Source organism: Cyanistes caeruleus, chromosome 17, assembly GCF_971803275.1.
Source record: "Cyanistes caeruleus chromosome 17, bCyaCae1.hap1.1, whole genome shotgun sequence".
Classification (NCBI taxonomy): Eukaryota; Metazoa; Chordata; class Aves; order Passeriformes; family Paridae; genus Cyanistes; species Cyanistes caeruleus.
The window spans coordinates 8,444,216-8,456,253 of NC_141717.1; the positions used below are offsets into that span (position 1 = coordinate 8,444,216).

Genomic DNA, 12,038 nt, shown 5'->3' on the forward strand with positions numbered 1-12,038 from the left:
TTTTGGTTTCTGTGAATATACAAAGGTTTTGGGCCACATTCAACTGTAGGATAAAAACCACAGGCTGGCAGGCTAACAAACCTCCTCTGGGTCATAAAATGAGTCAGCAGAAGAGACAAAATGACAGTGCCCTGGGATAGCTGTAAATTGTAAAACCAGCACTGCCCACACAGGGAGCTGCTGTAACCTGGTCCTGCCTTGCAGGCAGCAGATTGAGAGGACATGTGAAATGTCACTTTTAGCTGAATATTCTGTATCTTTGTCTCAACCTGTGGTTTCATGGGAAAAAGTATTTGGTGGTGGTGCTGGCATTTGTTACTGCTACTTGCCTTCTTACTCTGTCCTAACTGCTGGTTCTTCCTTTGTGTCCTCCTGCTCATGGCTTTGCTGGGCACGTCCTCGCGGCGTGAGCTGACTGAAAGAACTGCTTCAGCTGCAAAGTGACATAGAATAAATCAATAAAACTAAGAAAGAACTTTACAAGCCAGTTCCCCTGTGTGTCTCAGGGTCCAGCTGCATAAAACCTGGAAAACCTGCTGCAGTGCAAGTGCTGAGGTTGTGGGGTGAGGGCATCTGTGACTGACACTGCTGCCAGGGGCCACTGCCTTGTGCTGAGCCACACACAGATCTGTGCTGCCTCCAGGGATGGAGAGAAGTGACTAGAAATGAGTGAAAATTGCTCCTCAAGCAAAAAAAAAAAAAAAATCTTTTGAAGTTCCTGCCCCACTCACCAAAGCTGAACAGAGCTGCACAGGAACTAAAGGTGTGCAGCCCAGAGGTGATGGGAGGGGCAGTGAGCAGGTTTGTCTGCAGGAACAGGCCTGGTGCAGCCAGCAGCACTTGGAGCCCTGGGCTCTCCTGCAGGCTGAGGTCATGTGTGATTAGATTGAAGCCAAGATGGAGTTACCACAGTCAAACCTGGTGTCTCTTGAAACTGCTGGAAAAGCATCTTTTGTGGCTTGGGGGAGAGGCATGTCTTGTGGTCAAGGTCCTAGACTTGACAGTTTTCTCTCATATTTCCCATGTGACTTTGGAATACTTGGTTTATTCATCTGTACCTCAGTTCCTCCAATCCTTCCTATCCTTTTGTTTTGTTTTGGGAAGGTTGGAAACTATTTGGAAACATGTCTATTTCCTTTATGGGAGTGAGACATTAACCCATTATGAAAAGCACAGTGGCCAAACCTCAGAGCAGAGTTGCTGTTCTCAGTGTCACCTTTCAATAATAAACAGAGTCTTACCCTGATCAGTCCTTAAAGGTGATCAATGTGTCAGGCTGTGTTTATACAGCACTGTTGTAGTGTTTACACTCCAATCCCACTACAGATTTCATTTGATCACAAACACTGGAGATTAATGATTCATAGCACTTGAAAAATGGCAGTCTGAAATTTCAGATGTGATGATTGCTGACGTCCCTGGGGTTTAGTTATCACAACTCTTGTGGTTCTGTGTCAGGCTGCTGAAACCTGCTAGAATTAAAGTGGAACATACACAGACCAACCAAAACTTTGCTTGGAATGGTGCCAGTAATTCTGCTGTTTTTGCTGAGTGTTTCTGTGTGATAATTTTCTCTTACCTTTCGGTAGCAGCTAATAATCAACTGTGGCAGGCAGGTTGGACAAAGCACAGAGGAGAGGTTGTACCTTTAAAAAAAAAGTCTGTACCCTCATCCCTCACATGTGGGCAATTCCTGTGCAGGTTGTCATCCATAACTATGCATCAGGCCATGCACAGGAGCTGGAGGATAGCTCTGATATTTACCAAAATATGACATTTATTTGGCATTAGTGATAGGCAGGTGATTAACCTGCCTTTTCCTGCAGTAAGAGTGAAACTTTCTAACTTTGAGCTTGAATTTTAAAACTATTTTTTGCTGTTGAATCAAATTTGACTGTATTTATGTCCTCCCACCTTCTTTGCCCTCCTCAGCTTTCTTATTTCCTTGCTTAAGGAGGAGAATTGGGATGTATTCTCTGCAGTTGTGTTTTGGGGACCCTCAGGTTGGCTCCAAGAGCTGTCCTGAGTGTGGTACCTGCAACTGCACGTGAGAAACAGGAGAGTAGAGTGGGCAGCTGGGAACAGGGTGAAAGAAAACACCTCTGTGCAAGGCACAGGTGGCATCCAGACACAGCCCAGCCACATCTCTGTGTCACAGGCAGTGGAGTGCAGGCACTGCACTCCTGAGAGGCAGCAATGCTGTACTGTGTGAACTGCAGTTGGGAGGAAGGTTTGGGGTTTTCCCTATCACTGTCTGTAGCAATTGTGCAAAAAAGTGTGAGTGGGGAAGGAGCTAACCTGGATTGTTCACACTTAACCCATAAAAGCCAAGCTTTGTTATTTTCTCAGCTAATTTGTAAGTGAATGTGAGATTTGAGTGTTGTATGTTCTAATGATGGGGCAAAACAGTCCCCCTTGCAGTGCTGCACAATGGGGACAAGTGAACCCACCACAGCCAAAATTAGGGGGGAAATAAACAGGAAAAACTGTAGATCACAGGCCCACGCTGATGCATGGTGAAATAATGTCATTCCAAACCTGGTTTATGTTTACAGCTTTCATTGGTCCAGGAAGCTTTGGAAATTAGTAATTAATATAAGAAATTCATTCTAGTCAGGAAATATTGGACTGAGTTTGTCTAGCTTTTAAGTAGTCTGAAGCCTTATCTATTACAGGAATCCCCTGATCTTTCCAGGATGTTTTATACATACAGTAGCTGCTTCCTCTTACGGAAATACTGTCATTTGGAAGTGAACAGTACATGTTGAAAAAGCTTTTGTCTGTAGTCAAATTGGCACCGACTGAGAAAATCCAGATGATCTCCCAAAGGGGAGCCTGTGCAGCTGAGCTGTTCTTTGTTACAGCAGTACTTTGCTTTTTGTATTTAAACACACTTTGTATTCTATCTGCCCCACACACCTGCTAGTGTTGTGATCCTCCTGCTAAGATATAAGTGTGAGTGGGACAATGGGGGACAATGCTGTGACCAAACTAGTGTTGCTTTAGAGTCCAGCTGCAAAATGGATGAGTTTATCCCAGCTAAGTCTACATGAGAAATGCTGTGAGCATTGCCATCATTTGTTTTAGAGTAAGGCAGTTCAAGGACAAGAGTCCTCTCACCTCATCTCTCATCTTCAGATGATTTTTTTCCTCCTCTAGCTTAGATGATGACATGATATTTGGATTTCATTGAGGTTTCTCAGTTTCCTTCCAGTCTTGGTGTCATTTGGCCAGTTGTCAGGTAACATCTACTACATCTGTGTCATAATGGTGCTCTGGTGTTAAATGTAACCTTTCATCAGCCTAAGTTAGCAGTATGACAGAGGTAGTCATAGGCTTTTTCACCTGTGCACACTGTGCTGTCTGACCCATGACTTGCTGAGTGGAGGAAAGGTGTGTCAAGGCTTTCAAGGCCAATTTCCTCCTTAACCATTTTTTCCTGGGTTGATAGCCTGTTTCTTCTTTAGTATGTTTATGGTGATTGTTAAAACAAAAGCTGCTTTATAGGTGTAATTAAAAGTAAAAGGAATATATAGTTTCTTGGAGGAAGCTCACTGTTTTTTTACTCTGTTCTGTGATTTAGCCAAAGTGAGAATTGCAATGGCTCAAAACTCAAAATTAGTCTCAGGAGCCAAATAATCTGATAGACAAGAATGTTCTAAACTAAAAGTGTCTAATTGAGACAGATGTGATGGATTTAAGAGAGAGCACCGTTGACCTGGTTCCACTCTGTTAGGCTTTCCAATTAAACAGGATGTGGAGAGCAAGACCTTGCAGAGTAATACCTGGACCAGCAGGACTGAGGTTTTAAATGTTCACTATACTTTAAAAGATGTGCTTTTAAAGATTTTGCTTGAGTGCTAATCCCAGAACACTAATGATGAAGTTTCCTACAGGGATGTTATCTCTTGCTAACCTTTTAATTAACAGACTAAATAGACGATTTTGTGCATTTGTGTTTAGAAGTTCTTTAATGAGGTTTGAATTCTCTGGCCAAGCTAAGCTAAGGTTCATATTTTGACACCAAGGAAGATGCCAGACTGCAGAAAAAGTACAATGCACTTGCATTATAATGTGTAGAATTGGAGAGAAGCATTCATTAGGAAGAAATGTAATGGAAAACAAAATGACCACAGCTAACTGCAGCTGTTGAGAAGAAAAGTTTTGCCAAGGATGTGGCCAACCCTTTCACCATCAACTTAATGAAAAGGTCTTAATGCCTTGAAATTACAGGAGCACCATTCAAATCTGATCTAAAACCAGTCAGCTGTAATCTAAGAGTTGTAAAAGAGTATCAAATCAAAGATGTGAGGGACCTGTATATTCCTGTTACTGCAACTTTTTTTTCCTCATCCAAACATTATAGAGATTCTGTAAGCTCTGTGTGATTTCCAGATTTCTGGAAAAATGGTAAATCTTAGAGAAAATAATCCTGCCATCCTTGTTCAAGCGGGTGTGTTTGTTCCTGCTGTCACTACTTTAGACCAATAACAGCTCAGAACACCTTCTTTTCCACTATTCCAGAGTAATGGCTGTTTCTATCTGCTCTCTTTGTAGATTGAACCTCCTAGTCCCTACACCAGCTTGGAGACTCAGGTTAGTACTATCCCCCATCCCACTTCTTTCTGACAAGAGATTCTCTGAAAGAGAGGGCTGGGCTGGTGTTGCCCACCATATCTATGGTGTTTACCCCTGTTGGTGTCCCTGGAGAGGGTGCAGGTGTAGCAGTAGCTCCTGACACGTCTGGCTGGGCAAGGAAAGAAGCAGATTCCTGGCAGGAAGCAGCAGATGGTGAGGAAGGACCTGGCGTGAAGCTGGACGAGAGCAGAATTTACTTGTATGTGTTGGAAGAGAGGACTCAGTCCTCCAGGCAGAGTGAGAATCCTTTCATGGTGTTATTTCTTTTTGTTGTATTCTGCTTCCCAGTATTTTTCCAATTCCTGCTGCTGGTGTTACTCTCAAACACTTGTGCTGCTGATTTTTTCTTTAGACATTCCAATGAATGGTAATGAATCTGTGGAGCTGCCTGGCACCAGAAGGTCAAAGTGACAGAAGGGATTTTACAAAGTCACTGATGCTTTGATTTGTGTTTTCTAACAAGGCAGCATCATTGATTTCCATTCTCCCTGATCTTTGGGAGACAGCAAGGGCTATAGAACTTGCATACTGAAGATGAGTGTTTATTCAGAACACATTTCCAATGCCCCTGAGTGACTGCATAAATATTTCTACCTTTGTCTTCTGCTGGCCTTTCTCTGGGGAAAGCTTTGGCTGTTTTGTTATTTGTTTCAACAAGCCTACTACATCTATTTTATGGACCTCACTTCAGAGCCAAGTCCTTGTGAGTCAAATCTGGCAAGGAAGGATCACACAGAGTTTGTTAAACACAATGGCATTATAAAGTGGTATCAAAACACAGTGTATGTAATAAAGTACTGATCTATGCATGATGTAGACCTAGAAATATGCAGTAATAATGAAGACTTACTTTATTACTGACTTAAAATAGTGTAAGAACAGGAGTTTGTGTTAGTGAAGGTGCTAGGGGAGAGTGCACATGTGAGTATGAGTAAGAGAAAAGAAAAAAAAATCAGAAAAGCTGATTTCTTCTGACATTGAAATAGATGAGGAGAGTCAAAACTTCCTATAGGCAATGCACTTATGTCCCAAAGTGTGGTAGACTGAGGGCTGCTCACATGCAGGAGCTGAGACCAGAAGGTATCCTGGAGTGGGTGGGGAACAGACTCTTTCTCTGTGAGACCCTTCTCAGCTGAAGGGTGTGACTTTGATTTCTAGGGATGTATTTCTCTTTACCTGAAGTGGCCAAAAGCATTCAAGTTAACAGTGGAAGTTGATGGTTTACATCCTGACTAAGAAATTAGCAGACTTAGCTGCAAGTGTCTCTGTTTTCTCTGCTGTGAAAAAGCACTTTGAGAAGAATAACATCAGCAGCTTTAACATTTTACAGACTTGAACAGGATGTTAGCTCCTATGGCTAGTAAAGAATTTCCAAATTTGCAGAAGTTTCCTGTGTGCTTTATCCTCCTCCTTTTTCTTTGGGGGCAGATGGGAGCAGAGCACTGCACTGTATTCACTTGAGTAGAGTGCTGAGCAGCTTCTCTGCTGAGTGGTTTCCTGCACAATCTTGGCATGAATCAGCTCATTTGAGAGTTTTTCTCCACTGCCTTCTGGTTTCCTGTCTCGCCTTGGTTTGGTTGGTATTTTGAATGTTGACATTTCAAACCCATGCTGTGTTCTGGAGGCCTTCTCATGAATTTTTCATATAATTTCCCCTCTTTTCCCTGGTCTTTCAATCAGCCATACAGCTGTTGAAAATTTACAAGTATGGCTGCAAGTGACCTGAAGAGAGAGTGGGTACTCCTCCAATGTGCTCAGCTTCAGCAGATCTCTTTGAACTCCCATATAAAGATAAATTTTGATTTGTGTACGAATGGACAGAGGAAAGTATTGACTTGAGAGCTAAGCAAGTATTCTCCCTGATATTTTTCCAAGGAAAAGATGTACAATTCCCTCATGTTCTCTCTTTTAGAGGCTTATCAAAGCAGTTTGTTTAGATTTGACCTGCCAAATCACACGACTTGTGCTAATCAAATAGCAGTACAGTGGGCATCAGTGTGATTCACTTGTTCCTACCTGTGCTGGGACAGTGTGCCACAACTTGATAGAGTCAGATAAGTTCCTATTCCTGGTTTGATTTTCTTTCCCCCAAGTGTGATTATATAGCTCACGAACAACTGCTCTTTAGCTTTGCTCATGTTAAATGGTGTGTAAAAAGCATGAATCATATAATTTATAAATGTGGTACAGCAGATTAACAACTACTTAATCGCTTATGTTCAAAGGAATGGGATGTGGCAAATTTATTTGCAATGAGTTGCAGATGATTCTCATGTAGGGTAAAACCCAGAAACTTGCTCTTAATTGGAAAAAAACACCATTTTAAAAATAAGCCTCCCATTTCCCATCTCTAAACCTCACTGTGGGCTAATGCCAAAACCAGATACCCCTGAGCATCCTTGAGGTGTTTGATAAGGTCATATCAGGATTGTTTTGGAGGGCTCAGGCATGTTTGCCTGCACTATCACACAAAGAGAAGCTGAGCAAACTCTGGGATGAAGCAAACAAAAAGAGAATTAAAGCTGTTTTCAGCAACTTAAATGTTTATATGTTACATCTGAAGCAGCTGTGACTGTTTGTGACTCCTTTTCTCATGATTTCAGAAGTTATCTCCATTAATGAGATTGTGGCTCTTTCCATTTTGCTCTTCCCATCCTCCATTTCACAAAAATAGCAGGAGCCAAATGGGACAGCTTTAGCAGCACTTAGCCCAGAGATAAATTTTAGCTCAGCTTTTCATTCCCTGGGAGCAGTGGAGTTTGTTATTGTCTTTGGGTTACAGAGGTGGTTGTTGCTCTCTTCCAAAGCTGTGGCTTTGTGCCTGTTACACGCTGTGTGATGGGATGCTATGGAGCCTCCAAGGCTGGCTGGTACAGGAGCATGGGTGGTTGTACCTGGCAGAGGGAAAGGGGCTCTGTGCAAGAGGGACTGGGTGATCAGTGCAGCTGTGGCAGTTTTTACCTCTGCCCTCACCTGTGTGAGGTGAACCTTGCCCTGTGCTGGCCTCAGCCACTGTGTCAGAGCTTGCCCTGAGAGTTCTCTCAGGTGCTGGGCTAAGCCTGCAGCAGGCAAACCTACACCCTCGTGTCGGTGGGAAGTGGTTGGTTTTGTGTCTCTTGGAATTACTTCATGTTTTATTGTTACCTTGTGTATTAGAAACTTGGAGATTTTTTTCAGTTTTGCTAAATATTAGTGAAAAACCCCATGAATCTGGGAAGCTTGGAGCTTGCAAAAAAAGAATGTCTTGGAGTTTTTGTGACAATTGTCATCAGTAACACCACAAGCATGGAGTCTTTTGTAAAATCCTGTTGTGAAGATAAAGGAAACTTCCAGGGTAATTGCTTTTCAGAATACAGATAAATATTTTTTCTTCCAAAGCATTAGTTTGGGGGTGAGGAGGGATCCATGGCAGTTCATGATGTGCCAAGGCAGGTAAAGAGTTGACCTGTCTAAAGGGACATGGCCACTGGGGAAAATTCTGCAATTTCTTATGGTGACTGTGCACAGGGTAATTGAGGATTTTGCACTCAGCTGTCAAAGTGAAGAGGAAACAGCGTGTTTTCCTTCCTGCTGAGGAGCATGAAAATACAAGTTGAATTCATGAGCTTCCTTCTGAAATCTTCATAAAGCAGTCTCCCATAGAAGCATCCACTGCAATCAAATTGCTGAGCTGCTGTTGTCTAAAAATCAGATACACTGATTTTGGCAAAGTTAAGCCCAGAAACACAGTGGCTAGAAATGTCCCCATTGTTAAATCACACAGGGAAGAGTTTAGGTATTATTAGGGGAATGCATCTTCAAATGTATCTGCTGAGTGGGTCCCTTTTAGATATGGGTAGAAAATAGCCTGCAGCATTAACTGGATATTATTTGCATTGAAGATACTGAGCTACAGTCTTGTGCAGCATTTTGGGAAATTTAACTTCTCCTACACACAGTGTGTAACTTATGTTGCCTACAATCCTTGCATGGGATTCAGTCATAGACACAGAAAGGAAGCACTTAATGGCTTTGGGCTTGCACACTGTGAACAAACTGAGAAGTCTGGCACTGAAGGCCACTGGAGCTCTTTGCAACAGTCTGCTGCATGAAAAGGCTACACACTGTGAGTTGGAAACCTTCTTCCAATGCTGGGAAGCTTGAATTTTATATGAAATCTCTTTTGAAAATCAAGTTGAAAAAAGAAGGCTTACATAAAGCTGTCTAATTTATGTAAGAAAAAGAAGCACCTGTCAGCGCACAGTGACCTGGGTATTGTGTAATAATGTAATTCCTTCCTCTGGCTCTTTGCAGGGTGTTTGATATTTACAGCATGTTTTCAGTTTGCTTGGTGCCTGTAAAAGCTGTCCCATGGACAGTGCTGAGGATGAAATCTCCTCTGTGAGAGCTGCAGCCTGGGCAAACTTCCCAGAGCCAGCACGTGCAGGAAGAACTTCTGTGATGGACAGGAGGGCATTTTCAACTCTTAACCTGAGCTCTGCAACCACAGCTCTCCTTTAATTAAGCCTGAACTGCAGCTTGTATTCTCTGGATGTCAGCTCTGGGTTGGATTTTGTTTTGTTCCCAGAAGTATTCCTGAGCTGTCCAGTGGCTTGTCTGTCCCTTCTATTTGCTTATTTGATAAAACCTACCTGTCTTTTCTATAAATGGGCAAGTTTCTAATTGTCCCTAAGTCCATTCAGGCATGATGAAGCTTCAGGAACATGGGGTATTCTTATGCAGTTGTCTTTAATTATGAATATTTTTAACAGTGCACCTAGCAAAGCCTTATGCTTTCAAGCTATGATTTTAAAAAATTAGAGAAATTGTGATCTTTCCCAGCAGTACCCTTTTAATTTGTACTGCAGTTAAAATGCTTAGCATTTTTATATGTAATATAAAATTTTATAATATATGTAATAATTATTATAATATATAATATCTTATTATATTATTGTATAATAATTATATATTAGTATATAATATATTTGTTATATTTTATATAGCATAGCTAAGTTTGGTGAAGGAAAGAAAATTGAGTTCTGTGCTTTCCTTTTTTTATTGTATAGGGCAAATTGGCAAAAGGGAAGCTATAGAAATGATAAGGTATCTAAATTAGTTTAATTATAATAAATTGCTCTCAAAACAAAATGTGTTATTCTGGTTCTGTTTCTGGTGTACTGTAAAGCTATTCTATGCTGTTACACTCTGCACTTCAAATGACATCACAGAACAGGAAAAATCTTGATTTTTTTCAAAGTAATGGTAGTGGAGATAAAGCATAAAATATTAATATTTGATAGCATGAGGTCTGGCTGATTGCTTAAATAAAGGTTTAAGGCACATCTTTTCTCATAACAAATAGACAATTGTACCAACAAAAATATTTGGAGACTAATGCTTGGGTATCTGTTTCATTTCTTTAAGTGAAATAAATGTAGAAGTTGTTCTGATAAATATATCTAACAATAAAGAAGTACTTTGTGTCTCGCTGATTGCAAATCCAATATGTATTTGTGACAGTTGTGATGTCGAAGTGAGGGCTGTAAAGGATTTTAGTGCTGCTTCCTTTTACCTGTGTGTCACTTGCTGTCAGAACATCAAAACAGGAGCAACTCTCCTGTTATTTTCCAGTCATGTGCTGGGTGGGTCCCCATTCATCATCCCCTAGACTAAATTGCAGAGCATGATTAATTGTAAGCACCCAGTGAGCAGTGGGGAAAATGCCATTTGGCTTGCCAGGGTGAAGGTTGTGCAGCAGGTAGGACAAAAAGCTGTGTACAGGTGACCTGATTCACATTGCCCTCTGTGGGGGGTTTTCTGCACAGCATTTCTTCAAAACTATCTGGGATGCATTTTATTTTGGGGGTGGTTTTAAATGATACTGAAATGTGGGGTCTGTGTTTTATTTCACCTTCTGCAGTAGCTATTGCTGAACACAACTGAAATGGCTTTTGTGATGCTGCTTTTTTCCCCACACACACTCCTGCCATTTTCCTCAGGTTATGCTGGGAAGAGACCTCGGTTGCATAAATAGCTTTTGTATAGCAAAGTGATTTAAAGTGTTAATTCTGTTACTGGGATGGAGAAGCACAGCACAGAAAATAAAAATGCACCAAGAATTTCTTACAAACAATCAGATAATAATTGGATAAATATAGACGTGCACAGCTGTGTTTTACATGCGGCAGTTTCCAGATCTAGTTACAATAATTTTGTAGCCAGGGCAGCTCTGAAGTGGCAATGGCACTTCTGTGTAACACAGAGAATGGTGTCTGTGTCTGCAATTGCCTCTCCCCTGAGTCCTGGGGCCCCCAGCACAAGGGGAGCCCCTGCTCCTGAAGCTGGTGTTCCCAACACACACAAGTGGGATGAGTTACACACACGATTCTTTTGCTCAGCTGCCTGGGCTGCTGCACAGATCACACAGACATTTTTCATATTTCCCTTCCTCCTCCTCTCCCTGCCTCGTTTTACAGCCCTGTTGAGGGAGCTGTGCATCCCCTGGAGTTTGGCTCGCTGTCAGAGCTCCCCAGTATCACTGGGTGAGGAATTAACTGGGTGTAGGCTGGCAATAAACGTGTATGGGTAGCTGGTAAATCCCACAGAGATATGGAGCTCTGTGTTACCTGCTCCTGTGTTCTGGCTTCTGACTGGGAAAATGACTGCAGCTGGATGGGCTCTAGTGCTGAAGCCAAAGCAAGATTTAAAAGAAAAAGATACAAATGTTAGATTGTCTTGCCTTACAACAGTGTTTATTGCCACAGTTGATGATGATATTGAGGCAGTGGGCATTCTGTCAGTTGTCACTCCCAAAGCTGCTAGCTGGACATCTGTGGAAGTGATAAAATGTGTCTGAAGACATGCTTCTATGGGAAATTAAGGAAGGAAGCTAATAATCTTGGGTTACTTGAAATATTCCCTCTTCAGGAAAAGAAACTGAAATTGTGGCTTGCTGTTCTGGCCCCTTGTTAGTACTAGCGGGGAAATGTGTGCTTCAGTGTCCTTTCCATGACTGAAAATCTTGTGCTGGCCCAGGTGATTTTTGCTATGGAAATGGCATGTCCCACATGCACCAGCTACTCCCCCTCCCCTTCAGCACCTTTTTGTGGCATCCCTGTTGCGATGACAGGACAGCCCTGGCTGTGACCCATCCCATCCGCTCACACAGGCAGCCTTGCACTCCTCTACCAGTTGTATTTCCAGCCACAGCAAGCCAGGCATTAGGTAAGGCTGGATGAGGAGTGAGCATCTGGAAGCTGTGTCCAGTAATCATCAAAGCATCTGAATTTGAGGCTTGCCTTTCAAAGCTCCAGCCAGAGCCTGCGTTACTGCCTGAACTCAGTGCATTGTGTCTGTGTAAAGAGCTGTCAGCCTCAGAACGGGATTAGCAAAACCTGTCATGCAGCAAAATACTGAGG

The 12,038-nt window shown here is 42.2% G+C and overlaps 1 protein-coding gene across 4 annotated transcripts in view; it reads left to right on the forward strand.

Annotated features, from left to right (window-relative positions):
- The window catches only part of XYLT1 (xylosyltransferase 1), a 176,826-nt gene that overhangs the window by 39,395 nt on the left and 125,393 nt on the right, over nucleotides 1-12,038 (forward strand). For 2 of the 4 annotated variants that reach the window (XM_086854857.1, XM_086854858.1), the window contains exon 2: nucleotides 4,558-4,596. The exons of the other annotated variants lie outside the window; for them this stretch is intronic. In XM_086854857.1, the coding sequence (XP_086710983.1) occupies nucleotides 4,558-4,596 (39 nt within the window). The remainder of the gene's footprint in view (nucleotides 1-4,557; nucleotides 4,597-12,038) is intronic. 4 annotated transcript variants of the gene reach the window in all.